This window comes from Pyrus communis, chromosome 7, assembly GCF_041283825.1.
Source record: "Pyrus communis isolate YQ-2024b chromosome 7, ASM4128382v1, whole genome shotgun sequence".
In the NCBI taxonomy this organism is placed as follows: domain Eukaryota; kingdom Viridiplantae; phylum Streptophyta; class Magnoliopsida; order Rosales; family Rosaceae; genus Pyrus; species Pyrus communis.
The window spans coordinates 2,869,534-2,891,506 of record NC_142571.1 but is presented as its reverse complement, the minus strand read 5'-3'; the positions used below and the strand labels follow the sequence as shown (position 1 = coordinate 2,891,506).

Below are 21,973 nucleotides of genomic sequence, written 5' to 3'. Positions count from 1 at the left end.
TTTTGTCTTATTGGCATTTCATGTTTTGTTTTTTTTTTTTTTTTTTTTGATCTTCCGACAAATCAAATGTAGTTTAAACAAGTGATTCCTGCTGTACGTGGATTGAACAATTTTCTTCAACTCATTGCGTTTTAATTTTAAACACTTTTTTTTATTATAGTTTAGAGCAATAATATCGAGGGTATTAAAATCGAACCATTAGATCAGTTCTAAAATTAGTTGATAATATTGGATTGCACCCCTAAATTTTTCATAACTGACAAGATTGGATTCCATGAATGATTTTCTGTGTAAGAATTCAATTAAAGTGAGCAATTTAAATCATTTGATGGAATCATGTTTAATATACTGTAGAACAAAATATTTTCTATATCATTTAATTTTTTTATTAACAAATTTCACTAGAAAAGTTCCGAGTTCTAACGATACAACTAAGACATAAAACGGCAAAAAAATACCCCAAACTAGAGAATCCACACCATTAACGGGTGTTTAGGTACATTGAATTGATATAAGATTGATTAGATTGGAAATGGAAAAAAATAAAAAAATCCGTATTTCAATATAGAACCAATACACTTTTAGCGCTCTTAAAAATACAAGTGGTGGATTGACTGATTGAGAATATCTTCATCTTCAACGTTCAAACTTTTTTTCTCTCTTTAATATAAATAAGTGTAAAATGTCGTTTGTACTCAAAATTATTGAAAAACCATTCTCGGTTTCCAAATGCATTCTCGTATCTTAAAACACAAAATTCAATTTTTTTTTTTCAAAGTAAATATTTCAAAAATCATATTGTAAAACATTACTAGACGAGCCCTAGTTTTACGACAGTTACATATGAACTCGACTTATGTCTTCCCAGCACGCTCCTTCAATGCCGTTATAGTGTTTCTTCTTGGATGAAGCGTATCAAAATTGACATCCATTTTGTTTGTGATTACCACATTCAAGGCCTTGTTCATGTCATGTCGTTGTCACTCTCCCTCACTCACGGTCTTGGGTTGATGTCTCACAATCTCTTACTCAAATTATGCAAACTAGTTACCTTAATTGGTGGGATCTTAGCATCATGGGACCGTGAGAAAACAAGAGTTGAACAAAACTCCAAATATTCCGGAATTGGAGAGAAAATGTTATTTAGAAATTATTTGGATTGGAAATTGGAAACCTTGTCGTGTGAAGAAAAAAAAAACATTTTTAGGATATTCCAAGTGCATGTATTAGTTTTGAATCTATGTCGAAAACTCGAGGTATGATTTCAATCTAATCATTGTGAAACTCTGTAATGTGTAGTAAATTGAAGTTCTGCACTGAAAATTTATGAGGAAGAACGACTTATCTATATATATAAACCAAATATATCCCTCTCTTTATTTTTTTAAATAAAAAGCATAAAAACTATAAGCAAAAATTATAAAGTGAGAAGGAAAAATCATGAAGCTATCAAAATGCCTAAAGTACCACTCTATTTTTTAATTTTTTTTAAATAATGCAGTTTAATTAAAAAGAAAAAAAACTGTAAAAAGACAAAACGAAGCTACAGGAGGGAGAAGTGACTGGCATATCTGTTTTTATTTTCATTTTCTTCTCTTACACATGTAAATTTAGTTTTTTAAATAATAAAATAAAATGCAAAAGAGCAAATTGCCACACACTTTTGCGTGTGGTGAGAGGTTAGTTTTTTCCTAATTCGGGTCATCACTGAAAGCCAAATTGAATATCTGACTGTAGTGATCTACAAAGTGAACATCAAGACCTCCTTTTATATTAGGGGCAAGCTTGTCGAAATCCCTCCTGTTTGATGCAGGAAGTATGATTGTCTTCACTTCGCTCCTCCTTGCTGCTATCGTTTTCTCCTTAACCTAAAGTGTTTACGATAAAACGAAATTCAATAACACAAACCACTGATAAAAAACACAAGCAGGTTGCTTGAAAATTCTTCATGCGGAAACCAAGGGTACGCCACCCTGAAGCATACAAAAAATAGAAGAAAATCCCGTAACTTGAATCATAAGAAAGAGTCGATTTACATACCCCGCCAATTGGGAGGATCCTCCCAGTTAGCGTTACTTCTCCTGTCATTGCCAAATCCCTCCTGATAGGTTTCTTCATGGCAACGGAGAGCATGGACGTGATCATGGTGCAACCAGCACTAGGACCATCCTTCGGCGTGGCCCCTGCAGGAACATGGAGATGAAGCTTGGAATTCGAAAAGAAAGTGCTATCAGGCTCTTTGTCGAGCAATATAGCTCTGGCAACAGTATGTGCAATTTGGGTACTTTCTTTCATAACACCTCCAAGTTGACCAGTGACATGAAGGGATCCCTTCCCCTCTGCTTCCTCAATCTGAGTGGTCTCTATATACAACGTACAACCACCCATGGCAGTCCAAGCAAGACCCATAACAACTCCAACCGGGGTCTGATCATAGATTCGTTCAGCATGAAAGACAGGTTTTCCAACAAAATGATCCAAGTTCGATGAGTCAACCAGAACTTTCTCAACTGTTTTTGTTGTTTCACCTTCCTGAATTCTCTCAGGTTCTTTTGCATCCTGTAAAGACAGCTATAATTATAGATGACATGAAAACGTTGAACTGAAAGTATCTCGAGAGGAAAAAGATGAGCCCAAAAAGGCAGTTTAATATGATTTGATATTACTTGGAACTTGCACATCATCGAGTGTCTCTACGTATTTATTCTTTAAATTAAATCATAAAATTCTTTTCCAAACTCTCTCAGCTTCGTCACAGAGATTGTTAACTTAACTAGCCCTAAATAAATACCTAACTGCACAATAAGTTTATATCAGGGAACAAACAGGAATCATATTCAACTGCATTCAAAACATTTCTGGTGCAGGGCAAGTCATTACCCAGAATTTATAACTTGTTACATACCTTTGAATCCACAGGTTCATCAGTATCTGCAACCTGAACTTCTGCAACTGCAGGTTCACCTGGTAGATCCGTCTGAATTGCGACTCCTTCTCCAGAGGTTTGAGGACTATACTCATGACCGTTACCCTCTACCATCTCAGCTGCAATCTGGTTCTTACTTGCAACCATGCTTTGATCTAACTTATCAACAGCTTCTGCTTGGGTTTCATCAGTATCCGCAAGCTGGACATCAACACCTGCAGGCCCATCTGGGGGAGATTGTATCTGACCAGAAACTACTGGTTCATCTGATGCTGCTTGTCTGACAAGTTGGAGAGCTATCTGCCACATTATAAAGATAGGTTAAAGAGGTTAAAGTATACCATTGGGCAGGGAATTATATGATTGCTCAACAACGTCATAAATTTGCTCTCTTCAGAATAAGCTCCATGAACCTAAAAGAACTATGGGGAAACATTTCAAACACGTAGATATTCATGGTTCATCATATGATAAGATGCAAGTTTGCAATGATGATCAAGATATAGATATTTTACAAACCTTGCGGTAGATTTTTTCTATGTGCTTTTCAAGGTTCCTAACACCTGCTTCTCGGCAATAATGTTCAATAAGGGCAAGAAGAGCTGTATCTGTCACTTCAACCTGAGCATAATAATTTTAACATACATAAACGATGATTCAGATACAATATACAAACACGTCGGAACACATATAGAGGCCTATACAAGTACCTGTTCGGGTTGAATGCCACATGCGTCACGTATGGTCTTCTCCAAATAGTCTCTAGCAATTTGCATTTTCTCATCAGTGATATATCCAGTTACGTAAATGACCTCCATTCTATCCAAGAGAGGATTTGGTATCATCTCTACAACATTGGCTGTACATACAAACAGAACCTACAGCAAAAACTTCAAAAATATGATTTCCCAAGTACCAAACATAATGCATAAACTCATCTAGCACTGAGTGGAGACAGTAAAAGAATTGGAAAACTAAACCATCCTACAGACTGTGAGGTTAAGCTTATACCAATTTTAACAATCGAAACACAGACACCAAATGCTTGAAATCGGTAATTTTATTACTGGAAATTGGTATTTTTCTCTTAATGAAGTAAAAATATCTGTACTAACCTTTGATAGGTCGATTGGAACGTCAAGATAATGATCTAGAAAATTAGCATTTTGCTCAGGATCAAGAAGCTCCAACAAAGCACTTGCCGGATCACCAACATGGTCCCTTCCCAACTGAAACAAAACAACGCAAATTTGAAGATTAAAACTTAAAAGTAGTATGAAACTCAGAATTAATAATAATCTATGTAAATAAGAAATTTAAATAACTACTCACTACTACAAGGGAAAGAGACCTAGAAATAGGATTTGTCTAAAATACAATATGAAGCAAGCTGACCAATCATTTATTACCTTGTCAATCTCATCTATCAAAACTAAAGGGTTAGCTGTTCCCACATTTTTAAGGCATTGTACCATCTTCCCTGGCATACCACCAACGTAGGTTCGACGATGCCCCTGGATGTACATGTCAAATTTTAATGTCATAAGATTAGTTGCATGATGCACATCTCTTTATCAATACTTCACACTGAGGAGCTCTTCCCAAATACCTTAATTTCAGCAACATCAGATAACCCTCCCACAGAAAACCGAAAGAAGTTGCGGTTCAGGGCACGTGCAATTGAACGACCAATGCTGGTTTTGCCCACTCCAGGTGGGCCAGAGAGACAGATGATTTTTCCTGTGATATATACGCAAAATATCAGTAATCCTCATGTAATAATAACTAATACAGTTTGCAGCATTGGTTAAAACCATAGAATAATATATGTAAAATAAGAGCCAAGATCAGTGTCTGAGAAACAGGGGAACTCCATGATGTGTGGCAATGCCAACAAATCAAGATAGACAATTACAAAACTTGAAAACTATACTAACCTTGAGAGGTTCCTCTGAGTTTTCCAACGGCAATAAATTCTAAAATCCTTTCCTTTACATCAGTTAGTCCATAATGATCTTCATCAAGAATTTTTTGCGCCCGAAGAACATCAAAGTTTTCATCACTGCACTAGGAATAGACATAGGTGTTCAATATATTTGAATCCCAAATATTGCCCCAATAAGGTTTTTAAGTAGTGCAAAACCTGTATTTTCCCCAGGGAATTGAAGTCAACCAATCTAGGTAATTACGTGCCAAATTAAATGCACTTGAACCGGCCTCCAACTGGTGCAGTTTTGTAAGTTCTTCCTCTATAACTTGCAAAACATGAGGTGGGCAGTTTTCCCTGTTTGGTTCAAGCATCTCCCTAAACTTATCTGCAATCAAAAGATCAGAAAAGTGATGCAACAATTACCTTTGCTTACACGAAAAATCAGTACTTAGAATACCTTAAGTTTCCACAGAAATGCTTAGCGTCATACTCAGATAAGAATTAATGAGCAGAAAATGCACAGATCGTAGTCATGATGTGTACAGATTGAAAAGTTGAAAATAAAAGATAAGAAATCAACCGGTAAGCGTTGTTTTATCATCTGTCTCTAAACCCAGTTCCTGCATTATATCAAGCAAAATAAATTACATAAAGGCCCAGGGTTGGGATAAAGAAACTGATACAAGATCCACCACAAAGTGAAAACTTATCCATTAACTTATAGTCAGCGGAGAATCCGTACTGAAAGTGCACGAAAAACTTACAAAAATGGTGGAGAAAAATATCTCATAATGGTGGAGAAAAATACCCTTTTGATGTCTTTAAGCTGTTCACTCAACAAGTTATTCTCTTTGATTGCTTTTTTGATGGCTTTAAGATGCTCATCCAACGAGTTGTTCTCTTCAATTGCTTCTTCAATAGACTCCTAAGAATAACCCCATAAATGAAAGTTCAAAAGCCAATCAAACTATGACGGAGACTAGAATTCGTAAAACAAGAAATGGAAAATCAGCTTCCATACCTGAATCTTGCTGTTTTCTATGTCTTTCTTCACCAGTTCTAAGGTGAGCTTTAAACGTTTATGCACCTGAGCAATAACAGAAGTGTTATATAGCCTTTCGGAATATAAGCAACTTGCACAAAAAGGCTGGACATGAAGATTTACATTTTCCACAACACTTGATCGTTGAAACAAATTATTTTTAAAAATAAGCAACGTAAAGAATGAGCTCTCTAATTACTATCCACCATACCCTTTTTAAATTAAGTGATACTCACATCTAGCTCTTCAAGCACTTCTTGACCTTGCAATTTGTTTGCACCAGATATTGCAGCTCCAAAATCTGCGAACCTTGGAATATTAAGATCACGTATATCCTGAAAAATTCCAATAAAAAAATTAACATGAACAAATTCTAAATCCAAATGATTGTAAGACATCAACACACAAAGATGTTTATGTAAACCACTTTTTCTCACTAAGTCAATCATTTCCCTAAAAACGACATATTAATTACTTCATCAACTCATTTATGAATAAGGGGAAAACCAAGAAGAAGGTACAACAAATTCTGCAGAAGTTGCAGGAAAAAAAAAATGGTAACGAACCAAATAAGCGCACAAGAAGGAAAACCTTCAAGAAATCCAAACATTATAAAAATGAACGGAACAAACCTGAGTGTATGTCTTAACATGATCTAACCAATTCGAACAAGTCTTGACACGATCTATAAAACGTGATGTAAGCTCAAACGATGTTGCATCTATGACGTGATTATCCTTGTTATATGGTTTATCCTGAAATATAAAGTATATCCCGGTCAGAAAAAAGAAAGAAGGAAAAACGAAACAAAATCCATCATACATGTGCAACCTCCTACAATTAATATCTGATACGTGATTAAATAAAGTAAACATGCCTTCAGATGGTCAACTTTTACAGTCAGGGGTTCTTCATCAACCTGCAGGGAAACCATAACATTCTTCAGTTTAACAATATTTACCTCAAAAATAAAATAAAATACAATACTACTTTGTATTATGTGTGATTCTACAAAACTTTTGAGGCATCCACTCACCATCTCTGTAATTCGAAGCCGGCTGTGGCCAATAAGGACTACTTGGTCTCCTTGGATGCTTGAAATCTGATGTACAAAGATACAAGCAACTACAACATCAAAAATCAAAAGGAAGTCTAATCCATGAATATATGTGCATCGGATACCTGTGCAAGCGTCCCGACTTCATGTAGTCGATTAAACAACTCCTTCCCTTTCAATTCATGTATGTTTGTATCTGTCTCGGAACCTGATACCAAACTGGGATCAGTCCCCAGCTCAACCTTCAGAAGGAAAGCGCCGGCATATGGAGCTCGCCGCCTTTGGCTTTCTTGTAATGCTGCTAACAATTTGGGATCCTACATTAAAAACAACAAGTTGTTTACAAAAGTGTGAACCGAAATGAAATTCGATTTGCATGTTAATCAATAATTTCATGTACCTTCACATAAATTGGCATGTTAAACCCCGGAAACAGCGGTCTATGCGGCAATGGCAAAGCTATAACCTGCCTCACAAATTGATAAGAAAAACAAGTTCGAACATTTTCTCACACACTACAACATTTTCTCGGAATCCAAACAGAAGAAGTAAAACGAAAGTCTCAGAGCCCACAAACCGTAAGATAATCTTCGGGCCGGGGATTCGTGGACACAATGCCGGAGGAGGACTTGGCGTCGGCCTCGTTCCCTGCCGCCTTGAACTCAACTTCCCTCACTTGGTCAGACACGTTGCCGGAGTTCGAACAAAAAAAAGCTCGGCGAGCCGAGGCAGGGAAGTTCTGCCGAGTCAATCCGGCTAGCGAGCCGAGAACTCGGAGAACCGGCGACGCCAGCTCGGAGGCCGGCACGGGGCGGAGGCCGTGGACTCGGCCGTGAAGGCATGACGAGGAAGAGGACAAAAGCTTCAGCATTTGATTGGTGCAGCGATCGGAACATCTTTTAGGAAATAATTTTATTAATTATTGAAGTTAAATTATCTGCAAATAAGTAGTGGAACTCCTATTCTTAGGAATCAGTTTGGATTGCCTACAAATTAGGATTATCTCGTTTATTTTAGAGTCTGTTGATCGATGCTACTTTGTATTTGTGTTTGGTTGCTCAGAAAATTTAGCTTTTATTTTCTTCAATTTTGCTACTTAATTTTGCCATTTACGATTATTTAGCTGCAAATGCCTGAACGAGAAAATTTAGCTTTTGCAGATGGACGGATCACCGTTTAATAAGGTAGGGAGTGAGCGGCACAGCTCCAGCTCCAGAAGTGAAGTTGGAGGAGGAGGGATGTTTGACAAGATGGAACGTACACCATCTTGCAATTTCCAGCTGTCCATAAGAAAAAGCCTCTGAAGTCTGGATATCATCATACAAATATAAATCCATCTAGTTGGGAGATTAGAGATCTGAAAACATCAATGGGTTTAAATACTCCACGATGTCTTGGGACGCAAACGGTGGAGATGCGTTCTGTGGGCTGGTGGAAATGGGAGAAAAATCACTTCTCAAAGTTCGAAGAGTGTACCTTATGCATTGTTGTGCCAATTGGCAGGTCTGAAGGATTATATTGGATCAAATCCTGCACAAATGTTCAAATCTTCTGCTTCAGTTATCCAATTGAAGTCAGCTGAAGCTTCCGTTTCCAATGCTGAATATGAGGCGGAGGGGGCGCACGATGAACTTTTTGATGCAACTTCTGCAGGCTCTTCATCTTCTGATGAAGAGAGTGACAGTGATGAACTTGACAATGATGAAGCAAAAGTGAGACTGAGGAATGTTGCGTGGGCCATCGCTAGCTTAGCTTTGAATCGAGCTCAAGCTGCAGATGCTAATAAAAAATTGGATTCCAAAGACGCTGCAATCATTATATATTGATCCAAGCTAGTTCCATGGTTCCTTGACCAAAGGGAAAGATGAGGCTGTCACAAACTGTTGGACATCTCTCCAAGTGGTAAGGGATTATGATCAGAGGAAGAACTACCTGGAGGACAATTCTAAGGTAATGGGAGGAGATTCCTTTCGCAAGCTCATAGCTGTAGATTGGTTCAAACTTAATAAAAGCATAGATAGATTCGCACTGCATCCAAGGTGCCTTGTCGAGTCAGAAGCCGGAATGAAGCTCCATTTGTACTAGTCCTTAATCTCTAGGTTCCATCTAAACCAAATTATAGTTTGGTATTTTACTATGCCGCTGACAGACCTCCGAATCCAAATTCTTTGTTTCCTAAGTTTGTGGATGGGAGTTTAAAGATAATTCCAAGTATTGCTCAAGGATATTGGATGGTCAAGCGCACTGTTGGAACAAAAGCTTGGTTACTGGGGAAAGCTGTATCCTGCAAATATCTCAGGCAAGACAATTTCCTAGAGATTGATGTAGATATTGGATCATCAACCGAGGCGAGTATCATTGGACTTGTTCTCAGATACGTCACGAGCATAGTGGTTGACCTTGAAATTTTGATAGAGGCAAAGGAGCAAGCAGAGTTGCCTGAGTGCATTCTAGGGAATGTTCGACTAAATCGTTTGAAACGTGACTCTTCTGTTCATTTGGAGGTTTAAGGTTGTGTCAACATTCGTTAATTAGTATTTCCACCTTTGTCAGAGCTATTGGTTCAACATGATTTTTGTTTTCCAGTTTACAGTTTACTAAAATAAAATGTGTACCTTAGTAATCTGACATGCAATTGAAAGTAAAATAAAGATGGAAAGCCATTTTTTTTCTTCCACTTTGACTCTTTTTTCCAAAATACCGTACCCTCACTGCACTATGTAACACATAAGTATCGAACCATGAACTGGTACTCGTTTTGTTTGCTGAAAGCACCTGCTATCTTTATAGTGGAGTTGGTTGTAGCTTCCATAGATTTCGTTCATCATATTATAGTTAGAAGAGACGAACTGTGTAGATACATGAAGGAAGATTTGGCTTTGGGGAAGATTTTAACAGTAGATAGTTTCTGTAGGGATGATTTAACAGCTGAGAATTCAATTGCTTATTTCTTGTTAGATGGACAAATATATAGGGTTTACAGTACTATGCCTCCTGGGATCGACGCATGATGTCAGAAAGTACATGTTTCACTATTATGCCTCACTTTCGAGACATGACCAAAAACAGACCAACGGTTCAATAGCGTAGTAGCTTTTCATTTTATTTTATGGCTGCATCTAACCCTTAAGGTAGACTGCCTAAGTACCCTACGACGAGATCAAGCTATTGGACTAGGCAAATGAATAGACAAATACCTAGTCAAGTTTGATGTAGCTATTTAGGGACTCCAACCACTACATATAAGAATTGTCTATTCATGATCATCTATCGGATGGAAAGACTGAACGAGGGCCACGTCACAATGTTGTGTACATCGTTTCCTCGATGCTATTGTAAATTTGTGAAATTGTATGTAGTAAATAGGTGAATGATTTTGTATATGCCGCCAGGCAGAGGGAATCCTGTCTCGCTTTTGGATGCTGCCGTGCAGTGTCTTCTCTATTGGGAAGTCCAGCTTAAATTTCTGGGTTCCGAAATGAGGTAGAAGAAGATAGTTACCACTCAGTGGGTAATACTATGTTGGAAAATACTAGAGATTTTCATTTGTGGTCGATATATATTTTCAGTCAATCAACAACCGTGTATGGAAGTCTGTGGCAACTGGATCTTGGACAAAGTGTATGGGTTGAGATATAAGGGCTTGATAGACTTGGGTTCAGTGTTCTTTCACGACCCCACTTTGCATGAACTTGGATCCCTATTAATGCATCAACCTAATATAGGAATTGGAAACGTGGGTTTCGTAAGTCAGAAGTCAACTTCTGTGGATGGTGAGATTTTTCTTTTTTCTTTTTTTTTTTCCCGAACCCATGCCGTGATTTCAAGGGTAATACTCATTTCCGTCATTGTGATACATAATCACTTGCCTGTGGATGGTGAGTTTGATATTAATTTTTTATGAATGGCTCATTGAGTGATTTAAAGGATTGAAATGGCGGTTTCATTTCTTGGGCTTTTGAGTTTGTTAACGGGTGAGGTTCACCAATATGCAACAGCACATACCGTTTATAATAAAGCCAATTTTCATTATCTCTGCCAATTAATAAAACATTCATTGTCAACTAAAATTGTATGAAATTACATGTTTAATCCTCTAATTAAAACAGAACATGAATAAGAAATATAAGGTAGAAATGTAATTTCACACAACCAAATTTTGCTGTTTTTTTTTTCTTCAAAACCTCACCTACATGTCATCCTAACATATCTCTAATTATAAAAAATAAAAAAAATAAAACTAAAACGACTTCCCACTCCCACATTCTCTATCACTCTCTTCCTCTCTCCTTCTATTTCAAAAACAAAAATAAAAAAATTTCTTACACACTTTGTGTGTGCCCCATATACTAGTAATCTTTTATGAAAACTTGTCCCTCTAAGACTAAAGAGCAAGTTCACCCATAGTTCTTTGCCATGGCTAGATCCCAAATCCAATTCAACATTCACCTCCACCCGTTTCTTCAAGCCATGGCTCATGGAGTCCTGGCAATAGCCATGCCGATTCCAGACCCAAGTCTTGATCCATGGAAGTTACTTTTCGCGATGGATGGAGAGTAGCATAACGATAATAACCTAGCTATTCTAAATTAATCTCATCCGTTAAATAATTAGTGAATAATAAATGTCATAGCAGTTACTCTTTACAATGGGTGAAAAGTATTGAAAGAAAAGCCAAAATAATTTAAATAGTAACTTCCACAAGTCCACTCGGACCAAATTCACCAAAAAAGTGGAAATGCTTTCAGAGATGAGGCAAACAGGTAAGACTTTGCCCCGTTTTCTCAGGAAAAAAAATAGGTAAGACTTTTTTTTTTTAATAGTTTTTGTTTACGATTTGTTTGGACTAAAACATCAGTGGAATCCGATTTGCCTATAATTTTTCCGACTACGCAGAATAGCTACATCAAACTTGACTAGGTATTTGTCTATTCATTTGCCTAGTCCAACGTGGAGCAGCAAATTGAAAATTGCCTAATGACTATGCCTTATTCTTCTGTTCTTATTCTTTTGTATATGGCCGATTGGTTAGAGTTTGATCCACTGTTAATGTCTTTATCCAAGCGATCCTGAGGGAGGTGGAATTGAACCCGCGATCTTTGGTTGCAGGGGTAAAATCGTAACCACCCAAGCTGCAACCCTTTTGCACAACTTCATCATATTTGAAGCAAAAACACATGATGAAATTCAATCACAGATAAGTCCATGCATATTGCATAACTGCATTGTTTGCATTATTTTGTGTCGGCAAGAGGAAAGGAAGGGCCATGCTGTATAGGTGTAAGCTCCCGTGACAATGTGTCATGTTCAATACGAAAGAAGAAAAAGGCAGGCAGGCCTGCAGTTCCAGCACAAGCTGTTGGTAATTTCATTTTCATTTTGTTTTTACCATTGCACAGCTAATTAATGCCTTTTTTTAGGAGAAATTCTTTCTTCCAACGAATACACAGTACTAGTAGTGTCATCAGTCCAATGAGTATATACCACATGTTAAAAAATTGCACTAACAATTCAATAGATGTTTAACATGTGGCGCATCGCGTCACTGGTAATATAAGGGTATCTCACCCTATAACTAGAACTAAATTATTTGGTGTGGCGTCAGTAATACAGGTATTTTAACGGTTAAATTTAGTTTTTTATAATTGTTTAAATTTTTTTATTCAATCTCAGTTATTCATAAACTCTAAGAAAATAAATTCTCTCTGTTTGGTTTGATTTTTAGGTAATTCTCTAAGCTCTAAAACCCTAAAACTAAACTCTAAACGGTTTTTTCTGTGGACTTTTGTCCATCTTGGTTTGGCACTTGCGCATGAGGACAAGTCTAGTCAAATATATATCAATGAAACCTGAACAGCTCACGACTGAAAGGTCAAAACATTTAGGAGATAAAAAAACAGGAAAACAGAAGGATCAAACAAAACCAGGTAGGGTTTGAAATCATGGAAATGACAAAAACTCCCGTCGCACACTGTACACATGCCATAAAGGTTTCTGCTTTCCACAATTCCCTTTCTATTTGCAACTTTTCTCTATTTTTATAATTTAAGTATCAGATCGATTTTTTTTTCAATTGATGACAACAACTATCTAGTACCAAACATAACTATTATATATTTAACAGAGAAAAGACATAACTAATATATATGTTAGTAATGTGATTTAACACTGCTAGAAGATCTTAAGGTCAACACAAGACTAAGTGGTAGAGATTTTGATCATTACATATAAATTTAGGTCGGCCATGACTATTTGGCGGCCTTATTTAGGGCAAAACCAAAATGAATTCCTTGTAATCCGGTCAAGATCCTCTTCAGATCTCCCTCTACGTAGATATACTCATATACCTAATGGCGTAACTACACCATAGAGATGGCAATTCAAACCGTTAAACCCGAAACTATGGATAACTGCTCGAATGAAACGGATTTGGAGATGAAAATGCGGTTATATTTCGGATATGGGGAAAAACTGGAAATATTATTCGGTTATTGTTTCAGATTTGGTTATGGGGTCCTCGATTCGTATCGTCACCGAAGCCGATCCAAATAATACATATTATATATAAATATAATTTATATATAATAAATATAGTATTGTATAATATGTAAGTATATTCACCGAACCCATTACCTTGAGAATTACAAAAGTTGCATTTTGTGAGAAAGTTAAATAGTTTTGAATCAAACCAATAAGAATCCAATGGTGCTTATGGGAGAGATCAAACATAAGCCAACATCATCAATGTATCTATTATATTACAATGATGAAATTAGTATATATTATATTATAATGCTTCAATTGAACGAATATATTTTTGGTATTGACGTATATGGATAAAACCACTAACCGATGGAGAATCCACTACCCAGTGGGTATGATTATGAATAATCTTCGATGGTTAATTTGAGGTTATAAATATGGTTATTTTTTGTGGTATACAGATGGATTTAACATTTATGTTTCCAAATCAAATCGTTGTCATTCCTACTACACCACAGCTACCATGGACTATATCTCAAGTAGCCTTTTTGAAAGAAAAAAAAAAAAGACTTCTATTATATTTATTCACCCTAAATATCATATAGCCATTATGCATCCTAGATTAATTTTTCATTCAATTAATAAACACAATCCCTTAGTAAACACTCATGTTAAGTCCTAACCCTAAACTCTCCATATGTTCTCCTCATTTTTATTTGATTTGTGGTCAAGATTCTTGTTAGTGGCCAACATATCATCCTACAAAAATTAGCTAGCCCGCGCTTTACAAAATTTCTATTTCCACCCTTGGATATACCATTAGACAATTAAACAACTTTGGTGTATTGCTTATTTATAGTTTGAGAGACTGCAGAGAGAGAGAGAGAGAGAGAGAGAGAGAGAGAGGAGTTGATGCTTTCTAGATCAATTACAGTCCAAAAGAAAAATGGCATCCCATGTTAAAAAGTCTAGGTTTGAAATAATAATATGGTCCTGCAAATTAATTAACTTATCTTATCTTAATGACCTTTGTCACCAGTATTAACTTTATTTAGCACTACATAGCTCAAAGCTGAGGGATCTTGATATGGTTTAATTTGGTTATTAAAGTAATCACTCATTACGAAAATAAAGTGTTTCAGTCGGCACTCAACAGAGTAATCAGTCAACACTCAGGACTAAATTCCTAGTGGAAACCTTAATATTATTATTGAGAACGACCCTCCGATTTGTACCGGATATTATATACACATGTGATAGCGATCTTGATTCATGATACCTAGCTAGTTCGTTCTGCACCACAAAACGTGCAAACATCACAAGTATTTGCTATTTGTTTCCACAAAGCCTTATGTTCAATTAGCAACATATATATATATATATATATATATATATATATATATATATATATTATTCAAATTCAATCACAGTGCACGTGGTTACTTTGGCTCGAGCGAATCGAATCAAGTTAGTAAGACCATCTTCAATTGAAGAAGGATCAGATGGATCGCTTTAACCCTATAGTCTTCCAAGAAATTATATTTTAATGGACAGTGTTAGACCATATTTTATACCATTTCCAACCGAGGAGGCCAAATGGTCATAGGCCAAACATAGCCTTATGACAAAAAACCATCTCCAACCGAGGAGGCTAAAGGGCCATTGGCCAAACATAATTTATTATTTTAATTAAATTAATATGGTTACTTAACTTAAACTACAATATTAAAATACGATTTTCGAACATATTTTGAGTGCCACTTGTCGCCAAATGAACAAGTCTCTGGATTTCTTTTCATTCTATAATCTCAATAATTTTTTTGATACGATTTCGAGTGACACATGTTGCTAACGTGAGTAACTCTCCAGATTTCTTGTCGAGATGTAATTGATAGGAGCATATTTAGGCGACTTACTTAGCTTGTTTTCGTGCATTTATATTGTTAATTCATAGTTGTTTTAGTAGTTTAAGCCATTTTCATGTGTTTTTAGGTTCATATGGCTAAGGAAGCAAAAAGATGCATTTTGGAGCAAAATTGGACTTGGAATGGATAGCTTATGTTTGGAGCAAAAGGAATGGACGAAATTGAAGGATTCCTAATCCATTGCAGCCACATGCACCCATAATCATTCACACCTTGCAGCCACATGCATTCACTCTTCATAAATCAGCCACATGCACATTCAATCATTCACACCAAAACCTTGCACATGCAATCCCTTTAATTAATTCAACCTAGCTGTCATTGCACATCCCATTGTTATTCCACTTCATTTCACCTTGCATTTCCAGATTATTCCTTCATCAGTGCACCACAAATCAGCAACACATTCACCCACATGCACCCTTTAATCATTCAACCATAAAAGCACATGTTTTCACATTCATTTCAGCCACCAAACATCCACATGCATTCATCCTAGCTGTTTTGCACATGCATTCACTTAACCTAGCTGTCATGTTCCCTCTCCCATCCAAACCTAGCTGTCATGTTCCCTCTCCCATCCATTCATCTCCCTATAAAAACCATACACACTTCACACAACATTCATTCATTCTCATTCTTCCATATTCAGAAAATCATCAAAACACCACCAGAAATCATCCCCTCGTGCCGTGAGTTCCCTATCAATCCAAACACCATCACTTCCTTCACCATCCCACAAAACCTATCATTCTACATCATCCATAATCCCCAAACTCACCTTAGACCTTGTGCTACAACAAAGAGGAAGAGAAGCGGGCCTAAACGTTCATACAATTCAAGTTTGAGTTGTTGGAATGTTTAGGTGTTTCTTTTCCTTTGAATTCAATGTTTAATTTCAATTCTCTTTGTTTTGTATGTATGAGGAACTAAACCCCCCCTTGGCTAGGGGGGGATTCGAAATATATGTTTATGCTTGCATTTTGATTTGATTACTTCTAATTGCGTTTCATAAGTTGTGGATTCAATTCGTTTAACTGTTTGATTGATAACCTATTTATGTATGTTTATTGAGAGTGCACACTTAATTTTCATGCATGAATATAACGCTAGAATATAAGTGAGTTTCACCTAATAGTTACGAACTTATATTCACAAGTAGTGGAGGTTGCTTATAAACAATCGCGTTAAACGAATTTTTGGCATAAGTTTCATGCGTATTCCATAGTAACGAATGCCTCGTCAACACTTATAATTTTCATAGAGCGTAATGATTCTTGCTTGTATCTCTATTATGCAATCATGTAGGGGACTTGTGGGGAATGTTTTGGGTTGTCGTATGCAATCATCCAATTCAATAACGTTAGGAAGATTTGAAAGTTAATTTAAGCGGATCTAATTAACTTGGAGCATTGAGAATTAATGGTTTGTTGAAATGCAATTGGAAATCGTTTTATTATGCAAGTGTAACATATATGGAGATGAACCCCTTAGCTATTCTATCATCCATTCATTCCATTTCATCAATTTCATATTTACATTCTGTTTTAATTGCAATTTGTTCATTTAATTTAATTTCGTATAAACCTAAATCCCCCTTTACTTTAATGTCAAATTAGTTAGAAATCAATTTAGTTTGTGTTTTTAAGAGTCTTGAGTCAAGTTACAACTTAATTTCGTCCAAATTTGTGTTTATACTCAAAACTGCCCAGAAAGTGGTTTTTAGGCAGATTTGAGTGTGTTTGTGCTGTTTTGAGTCTTTTAGTTTGTTTGAGTGTTTTAAAGTTTAGTTTTGCATTCTTTGAGTCTAGTATAGTGTTTTATTTTTACGTTTTTGAGTCAGTAATCTCAATAATTTTTCGGATAGGATTTTCAAGTACCACGTGTTGAGATGTAATTGGTTGTGCAAAGTTTAGATAGGATTCTTATATATGTGGCACTTCTTATCTTCAGCTTCCAATGTTAATAAATAGTTTGGATATTAGGGTATAATTCACACACCTTCATCTTTGCCCTCTCCAATATCTCTTTCAATTCAAGTTTGCAATGAATTCCAACTTTGGATCCTCTTCGCATTCCAACTGGGGGTCTTCATCCAATTCCAAATTAGAAGATAAATGGGTGCATATGAGACAAGAAGATGAGAAGTCTGATGAAGAAGATGAAGCATGATGCAACACAACATATATGGCAGCTATGGCTAGGATCATGGCGTGTGAGGCAACTGAAGAACAACCTCAATAGGGTGGCTCTGTTGCTGGTCACTCTTACAAACCACGAAATAGAGATATAGTGCATGAGATTCTGATGAACAACTACTTCAGCTCCAACTCGGTGTACAGGATTTCAGACGTCGCTTCCGGATGAGGCGTCATGTCTTCGAGCGTTTACTTCATGATGTCCGACATGTCAATCCATACTTTCGACAGAAGATGGATAGAGCAGGTCGCCCTGGTTTCTCACCTCATCAAAAGGTTACTATTGCACTCCAAATGCCGGCCTATGCCTCCCCAACTGATGCAATGGATGATACATATGGTATGTCTGAGTCTACATGCCTTGATAATCTTGCTGAATTCTGTCACATAGTTGTTCAGATTTACAAAGAGGAGTACCTCCGTGAACCAAATCAAGCAGATCTAGATCGACTCCTTCACAAAGCTAAGGACCGTGGCTTTCTAAGTATGATAGGGCCATTAGATTGCATGCATTAGCAGTGGAAGAACTATCCCACCGGATGGCAAGGAAGATTTAGCAAAAGATCGAGAAGGCCAACTATTATGTTAGAGGCGGTTGCCTCGTTTGACACATGGATCTGACATCCTTTCATTGTCCAAGCAATTGCAAACCATATAGATGACACCCAAAGATAGTTTACCTTACACCAAGAGGCATACCGAAAAGATGTTGAGAAAGCCTTCAATATTCTACAAGCATAGTGGAAGATCATTAAGGAACCGGCAAAAGGGTGGAGTTGAGATAAATTGAACTCCATCATGATGTTGTGCATCATATTACACAACATGATTGTGGAGGATGAGCGAGATGGCTATATTGATGGAGAGTCTTATGACGACCAAGATGATCCAAATAGGTCAAAAGGGCTCGTGCGAAAATAGATGAGGGGCCTAATTTACCTTTGGATCCAAGAACTAGTAATATCTCTTTAAATGAGTACATGAGGCACTATAGGATGATACGTTCTGTGCCAAAAATAAGCACCTACAACAGGATCTTGTTGCACATCTTTAGGCCAAAAGAACCATGGAGTAGGTGTTTAAATTTTATGTTGTTAAATGTTGTTTAAGTTTGAATAACTCTCCCAAGTAGTACTAGGGTGGAGATTGTGTTGTTTAATATTGTTTAATTTTAAATGAGGTAAGATAGTATGGAATGGTGAAAATTATGTGAGAAATGGTGTAGGAATGACTTAGGTATTTATAGGAAAAAAATTACAAAAAAAAAAAAAAAAAAGTCCCAAAAAAAAAAAATTCAAATACAACGGTAACTTGGCGTCAACTAGCCGTTGCTAGCTGGCATAAGGTAGCCATTGCATTCAAACAATTGGGTTGGCCTGGGGCTGGCTGGCTACTTTTGGCCAGCCGGTTGGCCTATTTTATCATTTTTGGCCCGATGGGGCCCACGAGCCATTTAGCTTAGCCCTCGGTTGGAAACAGTTTTTATGTCATTTTGAGCTATTTTTAGCCCTATAACCCTTTGACCGAGTCGATTGGAGATGGCCTAAATACTTTTAACAGGCTATGCTACAAACCCCTTAAATTATATTTTCTTATTAACAATGTTCTAAAAAGCGGGCTAGGCGCCCGCCTAGGCCCTGGGCATTAGGCTGCCGCCGCGATTATTCCAAAAGTGTTCAACAAATCAGCAAGGGTATTAGGCGGCGGACTAGGCGGTTTTGTTAAAAAATATATATATATATCGTTGTTTCACAACATCGCCTAAAAGAGGAGGCGTTCACATAATATTGAAGAGAGAGAGTGAGAGAGAGCATAAGGGAAGAGGGAGTGATGCTGAATTAGAATAACAGATTTGTAATTGCAGGGATAAACAAGAAATCGACTTGGACAGTTTGGATTTCTTCGACCGAGCATGCAATTTTCTTTGATGCGCTTGAGGTTTTGGGAAAGGGGTGTGCTATCCACACACTACATTTTACTTCTCACACACTCCTTGATAATTTATGTCCGTTGATCTTCTTTAACTCATCCGATCTGATGACCGAAAATTAAAAAAATATGTGAGAAGTAAAATGGGGTGTGTGGACATCACACCCCTTGGGAAATTTTACAAAGGAAAAAGAAGATGGGCGGAGTAGGGAAATTTTACAAAGGAAGAAGAAGATGGGCGGAGCAATCGAAGGCAAGGAAGAGGAAACAAAAAAGATAAAAGGCTTTTGCGTTTTCCAAGGCCTCAATAACCCATCCTCTCTCTTTGACCGGTGTCCACTACTTTCCACCAATGTCCACTACTTTCCACTATTAATTAACCACTTTCATTCTCCAATTAATTACCCACTACCAACTTATAATTATAATAAAATAAAATAAAAATAGTTACCCTCTCCACTAGTAAATATGTTGTGTATGGGTAATGTTAGTTTTGATAGAGAGACTAAATCTTATATATGAGTTTCATACAAGTATAATTTTTTATAAGTGTCAATATACACTTATTTACAAGATATACAAGAAAATTACCTAAATCCTGGGTGCCTAGCCGCCTAGACGCTAAGCGCCAACCCGCCGCCCGACTAGCACTGAGCTTTTTTTAGAACCTTGCTTATTAATCACCAGTTCAAGAACATAGAAACCCAAAAACTAATCTTAAGTTGCCCTTTCTGAGAAGTATATTATATTGTGTGCCAGTATGTACAAAGAATGTCCAGATTTGCGTGCTCATTCTTCAAACCATGGAACCACGTGATGTTGTATGAGACAACATGTAATGCTATTATTCATGACAAACTTGTACTGGCAAACATTATATAATGAGAAGAAAATTTCCTCAAATTACAAACTAATTCCTTTTTACTACGCCGGTGTATGGTTTTTTTCTTTCTACTGCTTAATGGCTATAAAGCATGTCCCAAATTATAATGTTAATTATTCTCTCACAAAAGTAGTATTCGTACACATATATTGTATACATTCATAATTCTATAGCAGTGCGTTTCTCTTACAGTTGAAGGGTCTCTCAAATACCCCATTTGATCTGTTTCGTGCTGTTGCCATTCATCAGAATTGGTCAACTTTGCAAATCTTAATTCAAGAATTATAAATGAACTGGAATTTGATGCATATTTTATAATTGTGAAGAAAAAATTATTAAACAAAATAAAATCTAGTAAATTTTGGGTTTTGTCTTTTAATAGTCTAGGACTAATAAAGTAGTCCGAAAAATAAACCGTGAAGGTTGAAGAAAACTTTTTAATGTCAAACTTTACCGTTCATTTTTTTTCAGAATACTCAACAATATAACTGTACTATTGAGAAAGTTGTTAAAAATTTAACAATTCAAATTCTTTTATAATAACGAAGAGTATGCCTGTACAATTTATCGAAAAGAAAAATACATCTTTAGCGGAAGCATGAGGACAAGTCTAGTCAAATATCCAAGAAACCTTAACAGATCATGACTGAAAGGTGAAAATATTTAGGAGAGAAAAAACAGGAAAACGGAAGGATGAAACAAAACCAGGTAGGGTTTGAAATCATGGAATTTAACCCGAACGGGGAAGATGAAATCATGGAAATGACAGAAACTCCTGTCACAGAGACAAACATGCCATAAAGCTTTCTGCTTTCCACTTTTCCCTTTCTATCTGCAACTTTTCTCTATTTTTAAAATTTGAGTATCAGATCGATTTTATTTTTATCGACAATAAACCATCTAGTAGCCGACATAAATAATATCTTCTTTTTAGTAACTGTGAGGGATTCAAATTCAAGGCATGTGTTAACAATACGTTCACCAAAATATCACTAGGTTAAGTATTTTTACTTTGTTTAATGAATTCTCTTTTCCGAATCTCATTGGGTTCTCTGATACAACACATAAACATTCTAATTTTCATGATTATTTTATGATCCTATCCTTTCATTTTACTCTTTTAACTTTTTACTACAACCTATTTTCTTGTTCGACAAAAGGTTCATTTATATACAATAATCGGATTGTTTACGTAACACATTTCGTAGCGTAAGTGGTACAGATTTTGATCACTACATATAAATTTATGTCGGCCGTGTGCGAATCTCCCTCTGCATAGATATATATTCATATACCCGGTGGCAGAACTACACTACGACTTCCATGAACTAGAGCCCAGCTGGTAGCCTTTCTGAAAAGTAATTAACTTCTATATATGTCTATTAATTCACCCCAAATATCATATTAGCCTCCCTAAATTTAACTCTGTAATTCATTCTCCAGTAAAATTTGTAGCCAGTAGGCATCCTATATTAATTGTTACTCAATTAATAAACACTAAACAGTCATGTTTTTAATTCTTAACCTAAACTCTCCATGTTCTCATTTTTAAGCAGTATTCTCTCTCCTTCAAACTTTCCTCCCCTTCAGTCTCTTCTAT

General features: G+C 36.5%; 2 protein-coding genes and 1 pseudogene across 3 annotated transcripts; 2 read left to right on the top strand and 1 right to left on the bottom strand.

Moving 5' to 3' along the window:
• Positions 1–1,548: 1,548 nt before the first annotated feature.
• On the bottom strand, positions 1,549–7,968 carry LOC137735314 (lon protease homolog 1, mitochondrial). 2 transcript variants are annotated; one of them, XM_088697977.1, is made up of 20 exons: positions 7,533–7,968; positions 7,356–7,421; positions 7,081–7,272; positions 6,935–7,000; positions 6,776–6,817; positions 6,531–6,653; positions 6,135–6,233; positions 5,878–5,943; positions 5,665–5,781; positions 5,437–5,476; positions 5,070–5,241; positions 4,864–4,988; positions 4,536–4,666; positions 4,336–4,440; positions 4,042–4,155; positions 3,637–3,804; positions 3,446–3,547; positions 2,906–3,226; positions 2,041–2,571; positions 1,549–1,868 (listed from the first exon to the last, which is right to left on the bottom strand). In XM_088697977.1, the coding sequence occupies exons 1-20, from the start codon at positions 7,824–7,826 to the stop codon at positions 1,692–1,694; spliced, it is 3,051 nt and encodes a 1,016-aa protein (XP_088554103.1). In that variant the 5' UTR covers positions 7,827–7,968; the 3' UTR covers positions 1,549–1,691. The 2 variants fall into 2 exon arrangements, with proteins under 2 accessions (XP_088554103.1, XP_068330831.2); XM_068474730.2 differs by having other exon boundaries at positions 2,041–2,559.
• Positions 7,969–8,115: 147 nt separating this feature from the next.
• Positions 8,116–9,504, top strand: LOC137733558 (protein ENHANCED DISEASE RESISTANCE 2-like; annotated as a pseudogene).
• Positions 9,505–17,559: 8,055 nt separating this feature from the next.
• LOC148695456 (uncharacterized) lies at positions 17,560–18,077 on the top strand. The gene is made up of 2 exons (XM_088697193.1): positions 17,560–17,583; positions 17,688–18,077. Exons 1-2 carry the CDS (start codon positions 17,560–17,562, stop codon positions 18,075–18,077), a joined length of 414 nt encoding a protein of 137 aa, XP_088553319.1.
• The last annotated feature ends 3,896 nt before the right edge of the window (positions 18,078–21,973 follow it).